This window comes from Triticum aestivum, chromosome 5B, assembly GCF_018294505.1.
Source record: "Triticum aestivum cultivar Chinese Spring chromosome 5B, IWGSC CS RefSeq v2.1, whole genome shotgun sequence".
Lineage (NCBI taxonomy): Eukaryota > Viridiplantae > Streptophyta > Magnoliopsida > Poales > Poaceae > Triticum > Triticum aestivum.
The window spans coordinates 690988041-691010369 of NC_057807.1; the positions used below are offsets into that span (position 1 = coordinate 690988041).

At 52.5% G+C, this 22329-nt stretch overlaps 1 protein-coding gene across 1 annotated transcript; it reads left to right on the forward strand.

The window, feature by feature from the left end:
* Positions 1-19275: 19275 nt before the first annotated feature.
* On the forward strand, positions 19276-21065 carry LOC123117713 (noroxomaritidine/norcraugsodine reductase). Its single transcript, XM_044538409.1, has 4 exons — positions 19276-19621; positions 19717-19933; positions 20365-20471; positions 20637-21065. Exons 1-4 carry the CDS (start codon positions 19286-19288, stop codon positions 20799-20801), a joined length of 825 nt encoding a protein of 274 aa, XP_044394344.1. The 5' UTR covers positions 19276-19285; the 3' UTR covers positions 20802-21065.
* The last annotated feature ends 1264 nt before the right edge of the window (positions 21066-22329 follow it).

The window sequence follows — 22329 nt, forward strand, 5'->3', positions numbered from 1 at the left end:
CAGAGGAGGCGCTCGCGAGAGGACAGAGGAGGCGCTCACGAGAGGACAGAGGAGGCGCATGCGAGAGGAAGAAGAACCAAAAAAGAAAAAAAGAAAATGTTTCGTTTCAGGCCCACCTAGCGTACGTGGAAAGAACGAGCGAGCGAGGGGCACAGCACCGGCCGAGCGTTCGGCCGGCGCACCGAGGCTAAACGTTTTCCCAAGTAAAATGAAGCGCACATAAAGGAATAATTCAAGGGAAAAACAAAGAAAGAAGCTCGAGCCCAAGCACGTTGTCGGTGAAGATAGTGAGGGTGGTGGGAGCCGAGTGAGGCTATCACATAAAGGGATGCATTGGAAATGCGTTCGCACATAAAGGGAGCCGACTGAGCCGAGTGAGGCTCATAGGACCATCGCACCAGATCAGCAACCGTCGCTAATGAAGAGAAGCGTAAATCGGAAGTATCCAACATGTAGACACACGAACATGGACAAACAGAGACCGGATCCAAATAGAGCCACCGAAGGCAAACACCGAAAGAATTTGGCGAGATTCCCCAAAGAAACATCACCATACGCCCTCCGACAAATTTGAACACATCATCGGAACGTGGGCTAGATAGAAAGAACCTTATTCCATCTCCATAATGTCGCCAACGTATCGCCTTAGAAATAGGACACAAACCCAAAACAAATACAAAAGGACATCTGAAAATGGAGCAGAGGCCCTCCCACTGGCAAATAAGGCCAAGGTACACCGCGCCTCCATGGCCTAAAGCCTCGGAAGGCGATGAAGATCTGCGGCGGCGCCGGCAAAAGGCAAGGATCCCTAGTGCTAGGGTCGCTTAGGTCGCGTGAGGCTGGCTCTTCTTGTCAGGGGTTGGGTGCGACATATGCCAAGGGATGGCTTATCATGGTGGGCAAGACTGCTGCTGGAATATCCAGGGACGGATATGCGAGTAGCACGCGCTAGTTTACCCAGCTTCGGAGCTCTCCGGAGAGATAATACTCCTACTGCTGCATGACTGAGTGTATCTGATATATCTAGTACAGAGTGCTCCTGGAGCTGTATCTGAGGTCAGTGCCATAGGCATCTGGCCTCGTATATGCCTCATATGTGGCATGCTAGTGGCCGGCCATGCTCATGGCCGTGAGCATGTGTATGCTCATGCGTGAGTGTATGTGAGAATGGGGGAGTGGATGGATGGATGGCTAGCTTATATAGTGAGGGTAGCTTAGGATGTAAGCTAGGTAGTGGCATGGTGGGGTGTCACACTTGTCCCCTGGGTCACTTCATAAATAATGCCCAGGGACAAGTGTCACTGTACATGATGGCTGAGGTGACACGTGAATAGTGCTCGGGTACGGCCGTCTTGTCGGTGTCTTGTCGGTGTGGGGTCGGGCTGCAGTTGGCAGTCAGCTGGTTGGCGCAGTCGGCAGTCGGCTGGTTGGCGCGGTCAGCGGCCGACAGCCGGCTGGGCAGAGCAGTCGGACGGGGAGCCGGCAGGAGCAGCCGGGCAGTAGGACTGAGGGGCTTTGCTAGCCCCGATATCTTGAATTATTGTCTTGCCATCTTCGGGGTACCCGTCGCCAATTACTTCGACAGTAGCCCCCAAGCCTCCGGGCAACTTGGCAAAGTTGGGCGGAGGTTTTTTGGCGGGTGTTCATGGAGATGATCATGCAAAAGACAAAGTTAGTCCACACAGATATTTCAAATGATTGCTTTTAGCATTGCAAGTTTTATCCGGAGGGTGCCGACTCGGTTTCGTCCGAGGCCCCTTCAATCTTTTTCGTGTTCCCTCCGCTTTTTGGCTTGTGCTCTTGCTCGCCGGACAGCCGCTCTGTTGTCTGTGGCTGAGAGTGGGCCGCGAAATGGAGTGTACAGTACTCAGACTCTGGGAGTGGATTTAACCGAAGCGTTTCTCTTCTCGGACCTTTTTCGCGTGGGGTGACCTCCAGCTTTTGCTCTCGCTAGCCGGATAGCCGCTCTACGGTATGTGGCTGAGAGGTGGGCCTTTGATATTGTGCATGCTACTAAGCCGTCTGCGGGAAAAAATGTCTCAGGCCAAGCGGCCAGCCTCCGGGCCAACTCTGGCTGGCACCGGGGTGAACAGTGGTGCAACTGTAATAATATGCGGAGATAGCCCCTGAGCATCGTGCTTGTGTGGTGCAAAAAATATGCGGGTGAGGAGCTCACATTGATTTTCGAGTTGTCGCGGTCGTTGAAGACAGCCGGTGCGACTCGGCACTCGCGGAGCGCGTCAGGGCACCTGCTCGGTGTAGCCCTCGAGCCTCTGGGTGCTCGAGGAGGGTCCAGCCGGTCGGGCTTGACCGGCCAGGCGGCGAGCGGAAGGCAGCCGAGCCGGCTTGGCGCAGCCGGCCAGGCGGCGAGGAGTCTGGCAGCGCCCTCTTCTGCTTTTTCTCTTCTGCCAGCTGCTGGCAGCCGGACAAAACTCTTCTCTTGGCTGCAATCTTCACGGAGGCGTGCCAGCGCACCCGCTGGGTGTAGCCCCCGAGATTCGGGCCGACTGCTGAGCAGTCGGGCCGGATCTTCCGGCAACGACTTTGTCTTCTTTCCTCGCGGGGGCGCGTCATCGCACCCGCTGGGTGTAGCCCCCGAGATTTGGGCCGACTGCTGAGCAGTAGGGCCGAATCTCCCGGCAACTACTTTGTCTTCTTTCTCGCGGGCGCTCGTCAGCGCACCCGCTGGGTGTAGCCCCCGAGATTCGGGCCGACTGCTGAGCAGTCGGGCCGGATCTCCCGGCAACTACTTCGTCTTCTTTGTCCGCCCAGCTGATAGGCAGCCGGCAATATTTTTCCAGCTGGCTTCTCCCTCTTTTTTTATTTCTTTCTTTCTTTTTATTTTTGTCCGACTGCATGTGAGCAGCCGGACGCCACCAGTCGGCCTCCTTCTTTTTTCTTTTTCTCCCAACCGGCCTTGACCAGTAGGACACAGCTCTTCATCACTTTTTTTTGAAGCCGGCATCTTTTCTTTTCTTTTCTCCGCCTACTGGACGATCGGCCCTTACTTTTCCACCAGCCGGCCCTTTGCGAGCAGCCGTCCCCCACCTCACTCTTTATTTTCTAGCTCCAGCCAGCCCCTCGGGCAGCCGGACTCGAAGCAGCGGAGCGACGGGAGGTCGGCGCGCGGGCCGGCTGCAAGGGCAAGCCGGCGCAAGCCGGCGCACGCGAACGGCAGCAGGGAGCCCAGGCGGAGCGGGGCGCGGCCGGGGGCGGGAGGCGGCCGGCGCGCTTGGGAGCTCAGGTGCGGAGCTGAGGCGGTGTGAGCGACACGGAGCCAGCAGGCGACCCGGCCAGGACGTGCTAGGGGTGGGGACCCGGCGCGTGCGGGGAGAGCCGGCTGCGGGAGCTGAACCAGCCGCGCAGAAGACCAAAGGGCGCGCGACGGGAGCCGGCAAGCGTGAGGATTCGGCCGGGTGCGGCGCAAGGCGGAGCGCAGCAACCCAACGCACGCGGAACAGAGGAAGTCGGCCACCGCAGCCGGTCAAGGCGGAGGGGTCCAGAAGTCGGCTGCGGGGGCGCGACGAGGCGGGGCGACGCACGCGGTGCTGGGGAAGCTGGCGGAGCGCGCAAGACCGGAAGGCAGGTGGCGGCCTCGGCCAGCTGCAGCGGCGAGGCGGCACTGCGATGGATTTTTGGAGTGCATGGGCGAGCGTCACGGCCACTGCTGGTGCTCGGGGCGGAGGTGAGCGAAGCAGCTCGAGGACGCAACAGCAGCAGCTACGGCGAGGCAGCACTGCGATGGATTTTTGGAGTGCATGGGCAAGCGTCCGACTTGCATCTGACTGATTATGTGTAGTGCATGGCTATGGTTTGACCATGGTTTGACTTGCATCTACTCTCTTCGTTTCTAAATGTAAGTTTTTTTAGACATTTCAAATGAACTACAACATTCGGATGTATGTAGATATATTTTAGAATGTAGGTTCACCCATTTTGCTCCGTACGTAGTCATTTGTTGGAATCTCTCAAAAGACATATATTTGGGAGCGGAGGGAGTAGCTAGCTTGTAGATGGTATGTGGAGGGGCGAACGCGCGTTTCAGCCGGAGCGAGGCACAACACGGAGCGAGGCAGACACGAGCGGCGTGTGGATGGATGCGGCCGACCGAAGCGAGGCCCCACGCGCGCGCGGGGACGGACGGCCGGCATCGCGACGGTGTTGACGAAGAGGGCGAGGCCGACGACGAGGACGCGTCGTCCCGCGCGGTCATTCCGTGGGCATTGTCGACGTCGAGCCCCCGACTGCTATCGGAGAGACGGTGCGACGCCGTGGCGCTGAACACGAAGATGGTCCTGCCCGGACTGCGAAACCACCAGCAGCGTGGTAGCATAGTACTGCCCCACAGTGGGCGCCAAATGTCGGGGTGGGTGCGACATATGCCAAGGGATGACTTATTATGGTGGGAGCGAGTAAAACATCGCCGGTGCCCGGAAGCGGGATAAGGTGTAGACACGAACGCCGACGTACTTTACCCAGGTTGGGGGCTCTCCTTGGAGATAATACCCCTAATCCTGCTCTGCGGGTCTCCGCGTGATCACTAAGGCTCTAGTGAATACAAGGTGCTCCTTGAGCTGTATGCTAGAGGTTGAAGGAGGCAGGACTAGCTCTCTTCTTCCTCTAGGTATGAGTCTAGGTCTATCAGGTTCGGAACCCTTTGCATGGCTGCCCTGGGGGGTTTATATAGGCCTACCCCCCACGGGTACAATGGTAACTCGGCCGGGTGCTGGACCCGGCTGTCAGCGTCTTTGGTCACCGGCTTCTCCGCCGGCAGCTGGGGCCCGCCGCCTGGTGGGTCCTCCGACCTTTCCGGTACGGAGCCGACAAGCTGCGTCCGCCGCTGGCGGGTCTGGTTGGTGGCTGATCACTGTAGCCATGGTGTTAATGATGCGGGCTTGGTCAGGGGAGCGTGGTTACAGTCCCGCCGCCTGGTGGGTGGGAGATCACTGTAGCAACACCGCACCTCGTCTGGTTGATGTCATACTGCCCTCGGGGGAGGGTCCGGCCGCCTGCTGGGGTACGGCCTCCCGTAGTTCCGGCTGGTCCAGCGTCGGGCGCCTTCGGGCTCTCCCTGCCTAGTAGGGCCCGCCGCCTGTGGGCCGTACCAACAGGCCATCGTGGGAACAGGGCTTCGCCGGTCAATAGTGGCGTAAAGGGGGAATGGCAATAGTGTCGCGTCGTGCGGGGATCTCCGCCGGTACGGGACACTGTAGCCATGCCAAGCCCGGGATCCGGGGGTACGGGGCTACATCGTAGCCTCGCCCTGTCTTGTCTTCTTGATGAGGGGCACATATTCTGAGGACGCCTGGTGGCCGCCTGCTAGAGGCCGGCCTCTCCGGAGGCCGTCTGCTAGGAGGCGGCTTATCTTGGTGCCGTCTGCTGGCACTGGGCGGCCTTCGGCCGGCCATCAGAAGGCTGTGCTCCATTCTGGAGTCTCGTGGGTCGGAGCCGGCCCAAAGTCTTAGAAGGCTCCGGGACTCGGGTTAGCCTATCCGTGGCCCAATACTCCGACACTTCTGGTACTATTGATAAACCTAAAGTAAAAAATCAATGAATGTATTGATTGACCCGCAAAAAGAACAACAGAGAAAGTAATTTTTTTTAATACAATACAATCGAAGCGGCTCACATATATGAGTGTATGTGCATGCCGAACATGTAAATTAGCGTGGGATACGTACGTGTCAATTCAACCCCGCCGCTGGCCAGATTGCCCATTTGTAGGTAAGTACGGCGATAAAGGGAAGAAAGAAAATAAATACTCTTGATACGACGAAGCGACTCATTATCTAGCTAGCGCACTGCTAATCCGAAATGTAGTCTCGTACGTGGACGACTAACGGTCGAACACGGTCCTGGCCCTAATTCGAAATGGAGCCGTAGGTCAGTGCGGGAGATGTCTCTTGCAGGCCGACTCGGCGTGCCCTAGCTGAAGAGCTGTAATCTATATATAGCACGCACACACCCACCCAACTCCATCCATCGTACCATCATATTCAGATCATCTGTTCCTTCTCCTGCCAAGGCCAAGGCGCCTCCTCTCTCTCAAAGACAAAGCGCTTGGTGTTTCTTGGATCAAGAGAGATCACCAATGTATTCCGTTGAGCGAGCAATGGCCAAATCCGCCGCGTCCCTTCTCCCGGGTCTTCTCCCGACCCCGCCCACCAAGCCCTGCCTTATCATCCTGCCGGCTTCCTTCGCGTCCAACCCCAAGCCCGGCCGCGCCGACTCCGTCGAGAGGTGGGACGCGCACAAGAAGGACAAGAAGCCCACGACCCCAGCCTCGTCGTGCTCCAGCAGCTCAACTCCCGTCCGAGCCTCCTCCTGCCAGCGTTGGGACATAAACAAACACATCTCCGGCAGCAGCCTCACGTCCTCGTCTTCGTCTTCGTCAAGCCGGCGAAGCAGCACGAGCCCCGGCGGGAGGTGGGATAGCAACAAGCGGCTGCCGCCGAGCCGCTCATCCTCCGCTGATCGCTGGGACACGCACAAGAATCCTAGCCCGACACAAGCTGCCGCCGAGAGCTGGACGAGCGACAAGCAGTATCACAAGGAGTACGACACTACGGCGATGGTTCTGAAACCGACAGTGCAGCACATAGGCTCCATGTTCTCTGGCCCGAGCTTCGACGCCTCGCCGGACCCGAGCATGCTTCCAATGCTGCCCTTCTTTCGCTCGTGGAACTCGGGAGTGCTTCCCGTACAAGCCTTCTAGGGTTACAGTAGCTGCTAGTTGCTCGGTCGCACTGGTCATGTTTATTCGGACATACAGTGTGTAACTAGCTAGTGTGTATTTTTCGATCATTTTATGTTAATGCATATGTAGCAGCATTGATCGCATTGTACTCTAGTCTCTAAAGTTCAAGATCATTTGTTGTTTGTTTGTCTTCTGATCAGCACTGCTGTTACTAGCTAGCTTCTCTTTTTTTCGAGGGAATCCTGGTTACAAGCTAGCTATAGTTTAAGATGAAGGTAGCATCAGGTGTTCTTAACATACACTAAATCCCGGTGATGCACCCAAACATCCTCGAAGATCATGTCGTCATTCAAAAAGATAGAGAAAAAATAATCAACAAGGCTAGCAGCTGGCTCAAAATAAAAAATAAAAAATTGGGCTGCACGTGCTTGAAAATTTTGGCAAAATTAGATTGCAAAATCATATTTGTGTTCTTGAGTCTATGTTTAAGCCTTATACAAGAAAAAAATAAATAAGCATCAAATATGAGGGTGCCAAGATTTTATCCCGAACATGGAGTTTACTGATTCTTTAATTTCTAAAAGTGCTAACAAAGTCCTATAAACATGAAGGTTGGTGTCAAAACCGGCGGATCTCGGGTAGGGGGTCCCGAACTGTGCGTCTAGGCGGATGGTAACAGGAGACAAGGGACACGATGTTTTACCCAGGTTCGGGCCCTCTTGATGGAGGTAAAACCCTACGTCCTGCTTGATTGATATTGATATTGTGGATGTTTACAAGAGTGGATCTACCACGAGATCAAGGAGGCTAAACCCTAAAAGCTAGCCTATGGTATGATTGTAATGGTTGTTGTTATTCTGTCCTACGGACTAGAGCCATCCGGTTTATATAGACACCGGAGAGGGCTAGGGTTACATAGAGTCGGTTACAATGGTAGGAGATCTACATATCCGTATCGCCAAGCTTGCCTTCCACGCCAAGGAAAGTCCCATCCGTACACGGGACAAAGTCTTCAATCTTGTATCTTCATAGTCTTGGAGTCCGGTCAATGATGATAGTCCGGCCGGTGATAGTTCGGCTGATGATGGTAGTCCGGCTATCCGAACACCCGCTAATCCAGGACTCCCTTAGTAGCCCCTGAACCAGGCTTCCATGACAATAAGTCCGACGCGTATATTGCTTGGCATTGCAAGGCGGGTTCCTCCTCCAAATGATAGAAGATTATGAACACCAGGATAGTGTCCGGCTCTGCAAAATAAATTCCACATTCCACCATAGAGAGAATAATATATACACAAGTTCAATCTGCTGACGTTTTTCGCGGCATGACGTCACACCACTACCAAGCCATTACTTGAATCGTTTTTTACTCTACCACCTCAGCGCATTTAGCGAAGCGGTTTCCTTGGCACGTCTTGTCGAAGCAGAGATCGTGTTCCCCCGTAATCCGGGATTCTCATCAATACGGACGTGGGTAACCCAACCGCGCCATTGATGGTGACGCTTGGGGGATAAGCGAGTTTTACCAGGCCGGTGGGGGACGCGTAGACTTCGCCCGCCCATATAAGGGATAAGGATTCACCCTTTTCATCCACGCCTTCTTCCTCCTTTGCTTATCCATCTCCGCGCACTCGAGCTCCAGCGCCCAAGCCCGCACATCTCGTCTCAACCTTCCCAGTTATGTCCGGAGCGGGAGGCAAGTGGATGACCTCCTCCGTTACGGAGGAGCACATCGAAAGACTGCGCAGCGCCGGCTACCTGTCCGGCGACATCGCGCATCGGCTGCCCGATGAGGGGCAGCTCATCCCCACCCCCAGGCCCCATGAGAGGGTCGTTTTTCTTCCCCACTTCCTCCGCGGACTGGGTTTTCCACTTCACCCCTTTGTCCGGGAGCTCATGTTCTACTACGGCCTGGATTTCCATGATCTGGCGCCGAACTTCATCCTCAACATCTCGGCGTTTATCGTCGTGTGCGAGGCCTTCCTCTGCATCCAGCTCCACTTCGGCTTGTGGCTCAAGACCTTCAATGTCAAGCCGAAGGTAGTGAAGGGCACTCAAGCGGAGTGCGGAGGCGCCATGTTGGGCAAAATGCCCAATGTCCTTTGGTTCGAAGGGGCCTTTGTGGAATCCGTCAAGGGGTGGCAATCGGGGTGGTTCTATATCACCGAGCCGCGCGACCCTAAGTGGGCGGCGGCCCCCGAGTTCAAATCTGATATCCCCAGGCAGCTCACCTCCTGGAAAGAGAAGGGCTTGCTGTGGGGTAGTTCGGAGGAGCTGACGGGACTCCAAGCCTGTATCCAGAAGCTGGTGAAGAAGCTCAGGCTGGTTAACGTGGTCCAAGTCATGCTCGTCCGCCGGATTCTCCCATGCCAAGAGCGGGCATTCAATCTGTGGGAGTTCAATCCGGAACAACATCAGGCGCTGAGCAGGCTCTTCGAACGACGTACGAAGGCGCCTGGAGGGTGCTGTTTAAGGGCGCCGAAGCCCCCGCATCCGTGACTGAAGATCGCGGATTTTGCTCGCAGCGCCAGGCCGACGAGGTAAGTGATTCTACCCCTTTACGGGACACTTGCTTTTCATAGTTTGACTCTATGCGGGTTTTAATTTCCCCTTTTCCTTTGACAGGACTGGATGAGGCAGGCGGAGCAGATTATCTGCCCGGCTCCTATGCCAGAGAACCCAGTAGACGCCCGTCTAGCGAGGCTGCTGGTTTCGGCACCGCACGTGGTGCCGGAGATAAAGGCCAAGAAGGAGGCCAAGGGTGCTCGGAAGAGCTCCCATTTTCAGGTGTCCGACGACTCCGAGGCGGACTCCTCCCCCGAAAACGAGGAGGAGAAAGAGGATTCTCTCCCAGAGGAGGGAGAGAGGAAGAGGAAAGCTTCCCCAACAGGGGAGGCCGAAGGGTCCAAGAGGGGAAGGACTATTCCCCCGGACAGCTCCGCCAACATCAACGTTGGCGAGGAAGAATGGCCTTCAACGGCCAGGCCTCCGGCGAGATCGTAGTTATCCGGATTCCTGAATGATTTATAATTTCTTTTTCTGCGTCACATAGTGTCATTCTGATGCCGCATGCTGCCTGTAGTCCGGCCAGTGATGATCTCCCTGCTTCATCGAGCGGGTCGTTGGCTCCGTCGGACGTAAACTCCATCCCGACCGCCTCTACCCCTCGCGACACCGAGGACGCCGAGGTGGGATCCCAAGAAGGGACCCATCAGGGGGAGGCTCCGGAGGTGCCACAAGGCATCCTCCCGGACTTTGCGCCGGACTCCATATCAGAACCCGCAGTGGTTCCGGAGTCCGGCCGGCGGCCCCTTCGCACGAAGGGCAAGACCGTGACACCGACGGCTTCCATCCAACCGGAGGCGCCGGACAATTTGTTGGAGGCGCTCCAGAGCGCTTCCATCGAGGAAGAACACCGCACTATTATGAGTGCGGTGATTCAGAAGGTACAGCTCGCCAAGAGCCGGTTGACCGAAGCCTGCAGTAGCCTTCTATCAGGCTTTGAGGTAAGAAGTTAAAAATATGCAATGTAATACCGCATAGACAGTAGCCCCTGATGCTCGGTTCGGTGTTCGGAAAGAAAAGCCGGACTGAGGATCTGAAAAAAAAAGATATACGCAGGGTTGCTAAAAAAATTATGTCAATATGGGTTGCAGGCTGCGCTGCTGACCTCTGCCGCACTGACTGCGGAGGTCGGTGCTTTGAAGCAGGAGCTCGAGCGGTCCGAACAAGAGCTCGGCCGCGCCAAGAAGCAGCTCCAGGACAAAGAAGGTGATTAACACCACTTTGAAATTGTACCTTACAGAAAAGGATTTAGGTTGCAAAAAATAACAAGGATAACATGGGCACTGCAGGGGCCACGAACGAGGTGGCGACCCTGAAGGAGGCCGTGTCTGCGGCCGAACGCAATGCGGCCGCCGAACGGGCAGAGCGAGAAAAGCAGGAGGCGCGGGTGGCGGTGGTTCAGCAAGAGCTCCAGGCTCTCATGGAAAAGTATGAGAGTTTGGAGCGTGACTCAAAGACTCGAGAGTCCGAGCTTGCCTCGGCTCTCGAAAGTGCCAAGACTGCCAAGGCCGATGCCCATAAGTCCCTTCAGGAGATTGAGTTGGTGAGGAAGATAGCGGCGGGTAAGGCATTTTTCATGCAAAGCAAGCATGTGAATGTAAATTACGTGTTACTTACCCGTATTCGGAGCTCTCCAGGGGCATTTGCAGATCTGCCTCGCAGTGTATCTGATGCCGGCGCATTTTATCGAGCCGAGGAGGGGATCTCAATGGAGAAGGTCTTCTGGTCTCAGTATGCTGAGGCCGGCCATCCGGTGCCCCCTAGCGACCAGCTGAAGCAACTGGTCGAGCTCCACAAGGCGGCCGAGCAGGCCATGAAGGGCCTCATAGTCCGGTTGTGGCCTGGAGAGGCCATGCCTGGGAGCTACTTCGGCCTCGTGCGGCGGTTGGTGGATGCGTGCCCCTGGGTGGAGGTTATCAAGCGCTCCGCCTGTATTGAAGGTGCTCGTCGGGCCCTTGCCCGCGCAAAGGTGCATTGGGGCAAGCTGGATGCGGAGAAGCTAATCACTGACGCGCCACCAGTGGGCAAGGAATATCCTACGCCCGGAATGTACTATAAGACTGTCCTGAAGGGTGCCCGCAAGATTGCGGATGAGTGCCCCAGGGACGTAATTATTGAGTAAATTCGCAATGTGTTATCATGTGCGCTGAAAACTTTATTCATATGCGCTAAGCAACGTTTGTTAATTTAAAATATTACCTTCTGTGCGGCCGTTTATTAAATCTGAGAGATGGCAAGTCGTCGGCTTCAGCCCCCATGCCACGAGTGCTGGGGTGTTCGGGATAAACTTGAGCAATCTTGTTCCCATTTTTGGGTCCATCTAGGGAGGCGCTCAACACAACGAACAAGGCAACCGGACTTATAGTGCTTGAACACTCTCACTTAGCCATAGAATTCTATAATTTTAAATTTCGGCGAAGCCCCTAGTATTCGGAAGACCGAATTAGGGGCGCTATCCACGCCTTCGTCGGACATTGTCCGGAACTTCGCTCGAAGCGGCGTAGGTCTTTAAGGACCCGAAAGGACCTCTCGAACAGCGACCAGTCTCTCGCTTTATCATGACAGTCAGTTTTAGCTTTCTCCACTAAGGCGTTAACCCGGCTCAACCGGGGCGCAATCGCAGTGGTTCTCCCAGTGCTACCTTAGCCGATAGAACGGAACGTAAGGTGCCAAACATGGGAGCCGGGCAAACCCAACTATTGACCCAAGACATGATTCGGAGCCGATTCATATAATGATATAAGTTCAGGGTGCCGCATTTGTGAAAGTGTTCGGACTTTATCACACCATAATGCGGGGAACATAAGCCCCTGGTGTATTTGGCCGTACCAAAATGTACGGATGCAACATGTCGTAAATGAACATATATATATATAAGGTAATGCAATTATGGGCAAAAAGTGCTGCATTTTATTCGAGAAGATCTGTTATGAGTACGGAATGATACAAATAGTGCGGAAAGCAAGGGATTGAACGAATTAAAGGCGTCTCCCTCCAGGGGTAGGCCGCGGAATGGTGTATTTAACAAATTTAATGCTCGTAATGGAGACCACCTGAGTGTTCGTCGCGGCCTTTGTCCCTCCCTGGCTGTTGCATCATGAGTTCGGCAGGTTCGCCGCCGGACAGAGTTCTGTATAAAAAAGAGAGAAATAAAACATAAAAAAGAGCGACACACTTGGGAGCCCCTGGTGTGGTCGAACCGCACTCTGGGTCTGTTGTGGTTGTGCCTCTCCTTCTATGCCCATGGTATCTCCAGGGCGTAATTATGTACGCGGAGAGTTTGTCTTACAGTTGAGCGAGGGCTGGGGTTGAGGCCGCATTGCTACGCGTGCTCGGAACATGCCAGGTGGTCTTGGTTGATGTTTCTCCGGGCGCGTTTGGCCGTGTCCGGTCGTTTAACGGCCGGACTTGAAAATTGCCTTAAAAGGCTGCTCTGTACTTCTGCCGTGAGAGCCGCTGTATGTTCCTCCGTTCGGAGGGAGCGTTCCATGTTTCCATTGACCGTGATGACTCCACGAGGGCCTGGCATCTTGAGCTTAAGGTATGCATAATGCGGCACCGCATTGAATTTTGCGAACGCGGTTCGTCCGAGCAGAGCGTGATAGCCACTGCGGAACGAGACTATGTCGAAGATTAACTCCTCGCTTCGGAAATTATCCGGGGTCCGAAGACCACTTCCAGTGTAACTAAGCCTGTACAACTGGCCTCGACACCTGGTATGACGCCTTTGAAGGTTGTCTTTGTAGGTTTAATCCTTGAAGGGTCTATGTCCATCTTGCACACTGTATCCTGATAAAGCAGGTTCAGGATACTGCCGCCGTCCATCAGGACTCTCGTGAGGTGAAATCCATCGATGACTGGGTCTAAAACCAATGCGGCGAATCCGCCATGGCGGATACTGGTCGGATGGTCTCTTCGATCGAAAGTAATCGGGCAAGAGGACCATGGGTTGAATTTTGGGGCGACTGGCTCCATCGCGTATATGTCCCTTAGTGCACGCTTCCGCTCCCTCTTGGGAATATGCGTTGCGTATATCATGTTTACCGTCCGAACTTGAGGGGGGAATCCCTTTTGTCCTCTGTTGTTCGGCGGCTGGGTCTCTTCCTCGTCATCGCTGTGTAGCCCCTTGTCATTGTTTTCGGCGATTAATTTTCCTGCCTGCTTGAATACCCAACAATCTCTGTTGGTGTGGTTAGCTGGCTTTTTGGGGGTTCCATGTATTTGACAGGAGCGGTCGAGTATTCGGTCCAAATGGGACGGGCCCGGAGTTGTTCTTTTGAATGGCTTCTTCCGTTGACCGGGTTTGGAGCCTCGGAATCCGGCGTTGACTGCCGTATCCTCATTGCTGTCGCCGTTAATGCGGCGTTTGTTTTTGTTTCGACGCAACCTGCCATTGCGGTCCTTGGTATCCGGACTGCCAGCGTTTTTGCTGAGGTTGTTGCTGTGAGCTAGCCAGCTATCCTCTCCCGCGCAGAAGCGGGTCATGAGTGATGTGAGGGCTGCCATGGATTTCGGCTTCTCCTGTCCCAGGTGCCGGGCCAGCCACTCGTCGCGGATGTTATGTTTGAAGGCAGCGAGGGCCTCCGCATCCGGACAGTCGACGATTTGATTTTTCTTTGTTAAGAACCGTGTCTAGAATTGCCTGGCCGATTCGTCTGGCTGCTGGATTATGTGGCTTAGGTCATTTGCGTCTGGTGGTCGCACATACGTGCCCTGGAAGTTGTCGAGGAATGCGGCTTCCAGGTCTTCCCAACATCCAATTGACTCTGCGGGCAGGCTGTTAAGCCAATGCCGAGCTGGTCCTTTAAGCTTGAGCGGGAGATATTTGATGGCGTGAAGATCGTCGCCGCGGGCCATATGTATATGGGGGAGATAATCCTTAATCCAAACCGCGGGGTCTATTGTGCCATCGTAGGATTCGATATTAACAGGTTTAAACCCTTCAGGGATTTGATGATCCATTACTTCGTCAGTGAAGCATAGTGGGTGTGCGGCGCCTCTATATTGAGCAATATCGCGACGTAGCTCGAGAGAGCGTTGTCTGCTGTGTTCGGCCCGGCCGGAGTAGTTGTATCTGGCGCGACGGTATTCGTCGTGGGTCTTGGGGCGCCCACGTGATCCATAGATAGATCTGGATTGTCTTGCCTTGTCCTCTAATATATCTCGCAAGTCCGGCGCGTTCCCCCATGGCTTCATGCTTTTTGAGCGATGCCGGGGTACGGTTTTGGTGGAGGGCTTGCATGCCTCTCTGTCGCGGCCACGAGGTGGTCGGTCTGCCGTATTGTGCGCTGGTGATGCAGGTTTGTACGCTTCCTCCTCTAGTCGGGGGAGAAACTTGCGTTTTGGGTAACTTTTGGAGGGGCATTCGAGTTCATACTCTTCGGCCGCGAGGACCTCGGTCCATCTGTCGGCCAGTAGGTCTTGATCAGCTTGAAGCTGTTGCTACTTTTTCTTTAGGCTGTTTGCCGTGGCCATTAGCCTGCGTCTGAAACGCTCTTGTTCGACGGGATCCTCAGGCACGACGAATTCAAAGGGAGGTAAGTAATTATCATCCTCGACCTCTTCGTCTGCCGCCCTCTCGTGAGGGCTTGCTTCTGCCTCCTCCTGCGCTGGATTGTGCTGGAGGGGGTTGTCTTCGGCACTTTCCGGGGTGTTATTATCTCCTGTGCCGGAATCTATATTCTTGTTGTGGCGGGATTTAGAGCGGCGCCGCTGATGTCGGCGCTTGGGCTGTTTCTTTAAGGAATCGGCCTCCGCTGCTTCTTCGCCATCCCCATCTTTTGGGGTGTCCATCATGTATATGTCCTATGACGAGGTGGCCTTCCAGTGTCCTGTAGGCACTGGTTCTTGATAGTCTCCGGCATCGTCGTCCATACCGTCGATGTCTTCGGAGTCGTAGTCGAGTACGTCGGTTAGGTCGTCGACGGTGGCTACGAAGTGGGTGGTGGGTGGGCTCTGAATTTCTTCGTCGTCCGCGTCCCAACCATCCTGGCTGTAGTTCGGCCAGGGCTCTCCGGATAGCGAGAGATGCTTCAGCGAATTTAAGATATCGCCGAAGGATGAGTGCTGAAAGATGTCCGCAGCGGTGAATTCCATGATCGGCGCCCAATCAGATTCGACTGGCGGGGGGCGCAGGAGGTTCGGAGTCCGGCAGGGAGTCCGGCACCTCGGAGTCATGAGCTTTATGCGGGACAAGGTAAGTGTTCGGCTCCATCACCGTAGAAGTTGCAGCTCCCGAGGCGGTGTCCAGCCATCCGTCCTCAATCTGAGTGATCGGCTCTGGACTATGGGTCGGAGCGGATTCGTGTGCGGCCTCCAAGGTGTTGTCCGGCGGCAGAGTTAGGTCGTGCCCATCGTGACAGCGCGGCACGCTCGGCTGTGGCTCAGATCCATCGAAGATCAAGTCCCCGCGGATATCGGCCGTGAAGTTTAGGCTTCCAAACCTGACCTAACGGCCAGGGGCGTAGCTTTCGATCTGCTCCAGATGGCCAAGTGAGTTGGCCCGCAGTGCGAAGCCGCCGAATACAAAGATCTGCGTCATTGTAGATTGAAGAGGCCATCAAGCCTATCGGTGACGACACAGAGGAACTCTCAATGAAAGCACCAATGTCGGTGTCAAAACCGGCAGATCTCGGGTAGGGGGTCCCGAACTGTGCGTCTAGGCGGATGGTAACAGGAGACAAGGGACACGATGTTTTACCCAGGTTCGGGCCCTCTTGATGGAGGTAAAACCCTACGTCCTGCTTGATTGATATTGATATTGTGGATGTTTACAAGAGTGGATCTACCACGAGATCAAGGAGGCTAAACCCTAAAAGCTAGCCTATGGTATGATTGTAATGGTTGTTGTTATTCTGTCCTACGGACTAGAGCCATCCGGTTTATATAGACACCGGAGAGGGCTAGGGTTACATAGAGTCGGTTACAATGGTAAGATATCTACATATCCGTATCGCTAAGCTTGCCTTCCACGCCAAGGAAAGTCCCATCCGGACACGGGACGAATTTTCAATCTTGTATCTTCATAGTCTTGGAGTCCGATCGATGATGATAGTCCGGCTGGTGATAGTTCGGCTGATGATGGTAGTCCGGCTATCCGGACACCCCCTAATCCAGCACTCCCTCAGTTGGCATGGTTCCCTCATATGACATCTAGAAACAGTGGTAAAAATTTGAGAAGGTATTATAGAATTTGTGACGTACACAGCCTAGAAATTAAATTATCTTGGAGGAAGAAACGTGGTTTTAGAGAGGCACCAAGAGTCAGGTTTGAAGACGATACGACTGTTGTTTCATCCATTGGCCTTTAATAATCTTCTACACTCAAGATACGCTACTACATGATCTAAGTCGAAATTTGGCATTTTGCAAACTGAGCCTAACTGATATGGTTAGGTTTCTTGTGCTGGACACAGCCCATCAGGGTTCAAATCCGAGACTATGCACTAGTGCTTGTATTTTTTAAACTTTACTAGGTAATTGCCCGTGCGTTGCTACAGAAATATAGATAGGTATAGCTCAAACGACACATATTAACAAATAATCTATTTATCTATCCCCGAGTTACCGCATATAAAAATGCATGTTCTGCCCGCATTCTACTTTTGGCTCGACATGAATGAAATCATGTTGTCAATCCTTCTCTCCAATTGTACTCCACAAATATTTTCCCAAATATTATTCTTCCTAAATCACATACATACATGGCCACAATGAATATTATTGGTGATGATGCAGAGGCATGGCCTCATCGTGTTCTTCTGTATCTTAGTAGCCAAAAAAGCCTTTTTTTCATTTATCAACAAACTAACCCTATGCTGGGTACAACCATGCAAATACAAAACACCCTACTAGACTAAATAATAAATTCTTGTGACGAAAACAATAGACATAAGAATGTTGTGAAAAGAATTAACCAACTTAGATAATATATACAGGAAAAAGCATGGGGAATATAAATATTGCTAGTCTTACAAGGATATTTACATTTTTTTCCAACCTCTAACTAAGAGTACAACCGGATTCTTAGAATGATGAGTTCCTTCTAGCTTGTAAATGATTTACGTTTTCTGCAATACAAATAATAGTCAGTGTGTAATGAGCGCTTGATTTTCCTGAGTAAATATATTCATGGGATGACCCTGACAAAGAGAAAGAGGAACATTGAAGCAATTAAGGAAGAAGCTAGCTGGCCATCAGGCCATTGCCCGTAACGTACATGACTGCATCATGCAGGCTAGCTCGCCATCATCCAGATCCTTGTAACTATACCAAGGAAAAGGTACATTAGATATGGCAATCAAGCAGTCACGAAACTTACCAGAAAATTATAAACAGGAAAGCATTTTATAAAACATTGAGGTCCTTTGTCGCGCCGCTAGCCGCCGTCTCCAGGAGTTGAGGCTCAGCTAGTCATTTTGCCCGGGAGGATGGGGTCTGGCCAACTCCGTCCTTCCGAAAAGCTGCACGACCTCCAAGGACATCTTCTTGCTTCCCGTCTCTCGATGGCTCGGTGATGAAAAACGTTTGGTGACGGTTCTACGCCGCGATGGAGTAGGTTAGAAGGCTGAGTCCGCCGTCCAATCATGAACCGGTGGAAGACACTCATGGGAGGCCTGGTTCAGCAGTGATGCTCAGCAGCTCAGGGCGATTGACGTCGGCTCAGCGGCGGCAATCAACGTAGGTGCGCAAAGGTGTGATGCGGGTTTGGTGGGAATCGTGTGTCCCGCACTGCTGCCGTAGACTCGAGGCGAGTACTCAACAACACCACGATCTTCCCTTGTCATGGTGCTCCGGCCTATTCTCCTCGAGCAGGATCGTAGCAAAAGAGTAGGTAGTGTCTTGAGTACCCTAGCGCGGCGGGCACACGATCATCAGATGAATGAGATGAAATCTGGAAAGGAAGGGAGAGATATTTATGAAGAGAAAAAAAATCAATATGCAGAAAACGCAGGAAATAAACCAAGATAAGGAATATAAGAATATGCGTGATTGATGTGAATTGATTGCGTTATGCATTGCCAAAGAAGAGATCGCTTACCATATGAGAATTGAATGAGTTACCAAAGATTGATCCTGGTTTAGCCGGAAAAATTAAAAACCGATTTAAATAGAAAATCAGGCGGGGGAGGAAATAGAGGGAGTAGTAGAGGTTACCATACATGAATGGATTACCTATTAAGGAAGGAATAGAAAACCAAGGATAAAACCAGCAGGAGAAAATCGGTGGGGAGAAAAGAAAATCGATTGAGGGGAGAGGGGGTCGTACGAGAGGTTGGACGAAGCGAGGGGAACGTAAGAGGGGAGAGGGAACCTTACGTTTCTTTTAGATAGTAGAGATTTAGGCTTTCAGGCGATGTTCGTTCAGTGGGAGGAGACGCTCCCGTCGACTAGGAATGCGCATATGGTGACTTTGTGAGTTGTTATCTCGGCTCAGTATATCGAAAGTGCTCATAGAAGTATGGTGTGTATGCATGTGTTCATAGTGATGTGTGTATATGGACAACTGAGTTTAATGTGCTAAATATGGCATTTTTGAGGAATTCGTTAATTACCATTAAATGCATTTCTAGACATTTAGTGAATATAATAAAATTTTGAACTGCAAGTGCATGAAAAGGTTGGTAAAATTAGATTGAAAAATTAGTGCTGAGCGGGCCCGCGGCAAGGTCTAATAGTGGCGGCGCAACGGGGATAAGGCTCCGGCAGGTAGACCAGACGCGCAGCATGGGAGTCACGCAGGGGACGGCGGCGCCGCAGTGGTATCACGTAGGCGCTCTCCTATCGTGGCGTGCACGCGCTCTGGCCACGCCGCGCGCGCAGATGGCATGCCGCTCGCGCAGATGGCATGCTCGCGCTCCCGGCGCGTGGCCCGGCCTCTGACTAAGATATTTCGCCCGCCCGTGTCTCTACTCAGGAAGCCACGTGACGCCGCACTCGGATCTTTGGAAGTCAGTGGAGGCGGCCGCCCAACGTTATCAGCTTCGGTGTGTCTTTGCGCGAGCCCCAGCTTCCTGGCTATAAATGTCAACCAACAAGTGCCCTCTTCTCTGCATAGAGATCGAGATGGCGGCTGAGCGCGGGAGCAGGGAGGGGAGGTGGACCCTGGCCGCCGCCAGGGCGCTCATCACCGGCGGCAGCAAAGGGATCGGGTACGCCATCGTGGAGGAGCTCGCCGGGTTCGGTGCGAGGGTGCACGCCTGCTCCCGGAACGCGGCGGAGCTGGAGGAGTGCCGACGGCGGTGGGAGGAGAAGGGCCTGCATGTCACCGTCTCCGCCTGCGACGTCTCCGTGCGCGCCGACAGGGAGAGGCTCATGGACACCGTCCGGCAGACCTTCAACGGCAAGCTCGACATACTAGTGAGTTCTATATGTGTCTGTAAACTGTGGATCATGTGTGTCTTCTGTATTGCTAGCGCCTAGCGATCGGGAGTATGTATATGCATGTACTGTAGGTGAACAACGCGGGGCAGCTGCTGGTGAAGCCCACCGCGGAGTGCACGGCGGAGGAGTACTCCAAGGTGATGGCTACCAACCTGGAGTCGAGCTTCCATCTCTGCCAACTCGCGCGCCCTCTTCTCGTACACGCCGGAGGAGGCAGCATCATCAACATGTCCTCCATTGGAGGCTCAATTGGCTTCGTAGGCTCCGCAATCTACGCTATCACAAAAAGTACGTGCATACTCCTTTTTAAAATGTGTTGTACGCTAATTAATTTTGGCATAAGTCATACTTTATGAAGTTCATTGCAGAAAAAAATGTAACAACATTTGTTTCGCAAATAAAATGTAACAACATTGACAACACCAAATTATTCACGTCCCAAAATAAGTGTGGCAGAAATTGAGTCTAAATCAGCGACCCTTATTTTACAAGGGAGGAAGTACTATTTATAGTCATTTGGGTTTTCGATGTTAACTTTTTATATATAAACTTAGTCAAACTTTATAAAGTTTGAACTAACACAAAAGCTAATATGGATTGACGGATGTCAACTTATATTTGTCATGCATGTTCGCTTTTTTCTATGTCATGCATGGTTCTCCTTTTTTTTGTCATGCATGGTTATCTTTCTGCTCCTTTATTATACTGTTTATATGTAGGTGCAATGAACCAGCTTACTAGGAGTTTGGCCGCTGAGTGGGCTCCCAACAACATCCGTGTGAATGGCGTGGCCCCAGGATTTATCACAACCGATATGATCAAAGATGTACGAAATATATAACCTAGTAGGAAGCATAGGTTTATCTTTTTTAAACAACAGCACATGGATTTTAAACAAATTAAAGTTCTATGAGATAATAATAAGTTCAGTTTTACATGGGGAGTAAAAGGGCTCCAACATCTCATATGTTCTTGTGGACATGTTGGGCAGATGGATACAGAGTCCTTGGAGCGGGAGCACTCAAAGACCCCGTTACTGCGGAGCGGCAAGCCGGTCGAGATCGCCTCGGCGGTGGCATTCCTATGTATGCCGGCAGCTTCCTTCATCACCGGCCAGGTCATTTGTGTCGATGGCGGTCGAACTATTAGCGCTTAATTAGCCAGCACCACCACTGCATAAGTTACTCGGGCGAATAGTTAAGTAGAGTGTGGGAGAGTGAAACAAAAATTAGTGAATAGACAAATAAATTAGTGATGCCAACTAGTGTCATCATGTACAATAAGTATATGTCAGTATGTAGTGTGGATTTCTACAAAGTTTCTGTATTGGACATCTTTTAATGGTTGCTGGTTCTACACTGTAGATGGATGGGGGGCTATTGTTCTGTTAGTACTGGAATTCTAGTGAGCAATTGAACCACCCTTTCCTTGAGTGGATGTAGCCACCAATGTGTTAACCAAATTTTGTTCCACTAGTAGTCGTGATTTGTTCCACTTAGTCCAAATTTCTGTTCACCCATAAATAAAATGGGTTCCAGTAGTGGACGTAATTTGTTCCATGAGCATCGAGACATTTTTCACTTGGTCTAGATATTTGTTTAGCCATCAATTATCTGTGTCTATGTCATGAGCACTGAATTTATTTTCCACTAGTAATCATAATATATTTCACTTAGCTCAAATTTTTGATTCTCAAGAATAAAGTTTGTTCCACTAGTAGTCAGTGATTTATTGCATTTACACTGTCAATTTGTCAGCTTAGTCCAGGTATTTGTTTCACTAGTAGCTGTGAATTATCTGTGTATGTATTTGTTCTGTGCGTCAGCACTAGTTTTTCTTCTAGGCCTAAATTTTTGTACCGCTAGTGATCATGATTTATTCCACAAAAATTAACACTAATTTCTATACCAGCAGCAATAATACTTCATTCCATTAGAAGTCGTTCCTATCCATAAGCACTAACATTATTTCCACCTAGTTTAGATAATTATTTCCCTAGTAGACATGAATTTATGTGTGCGTGTAAGTTGAGATGTGTGTGTGCGTGCGTGCTTCTAAGACTAGCCATAATGGAGAGTAACATACACTAGTAACATACACATATCCCTAGACTATGTTGCATTCCTTTCACTAGTAACATACACATATCCCTAGACTATGTTGCATTCCTCTCGTTACAACGATTCCGTTTTTGCGATTAGATTATTTTTCGGATAAATCTACCTATGGTGTGGATTTCCCTCCCAAAAACTGAGGGGACGAATACGTCGCTGACCAATGTCGATGTTTTTGGATCACGAGAGACTTGTTGACTACACTATACGGGAGTCGGTACAAATCGTGATCCAGATGATCACGGTACTGCCACAACGCACCCGCTGTGCCACACGCCGTCGATGTTCCCGATGAACACGACGATGTTTTGAGATCCCGACGCCGACGTCCAGATGATGTCGTGCTGTCCACGATCCCGCTCGTCACGTGCACTGCACCGCGTCGCCGTCGTCGCCGTCGGGCCCTGCTGGCCACGCGTTGTAGCCATGCACCGGCCGCGACCCTGCTGGTCGCACGCGCCACGTCACGTCCTGCTGCCGCCGCCGCCGCAGCCGTCCCGCTGGCCGGCTCGTCGCAGAGCCCCGATGGCCGGCCTGGCCGCCGCCCCCGCAGCATGCTGCCGCCCGCCC

Excerpts from the sequence above, each read along its gene's own strand:
- LOC123117713 (XM_044538409.1), top strand. The coding sequence starts at position 19,286 with ATGTCAACCAACAAGTGCCCTCTTCTCTGCATAGAGATCGAGATGGCG. Across the intron at positions 19,622-19,716 it reads ACGGCAAGCTCGACATACTA|GTGAACAACGCGGGGCAGCT; the intron begins GTGAGTTCTATA and ends CATGTACTGTAG. Across the intron at positions 20,472-20,636 it reads CAACCGATATGATCAAAGAT|ATGGATACAGAGTCCTTGGA; the intron begins GTACGAAATATA and ends CATGTTGGGCAG.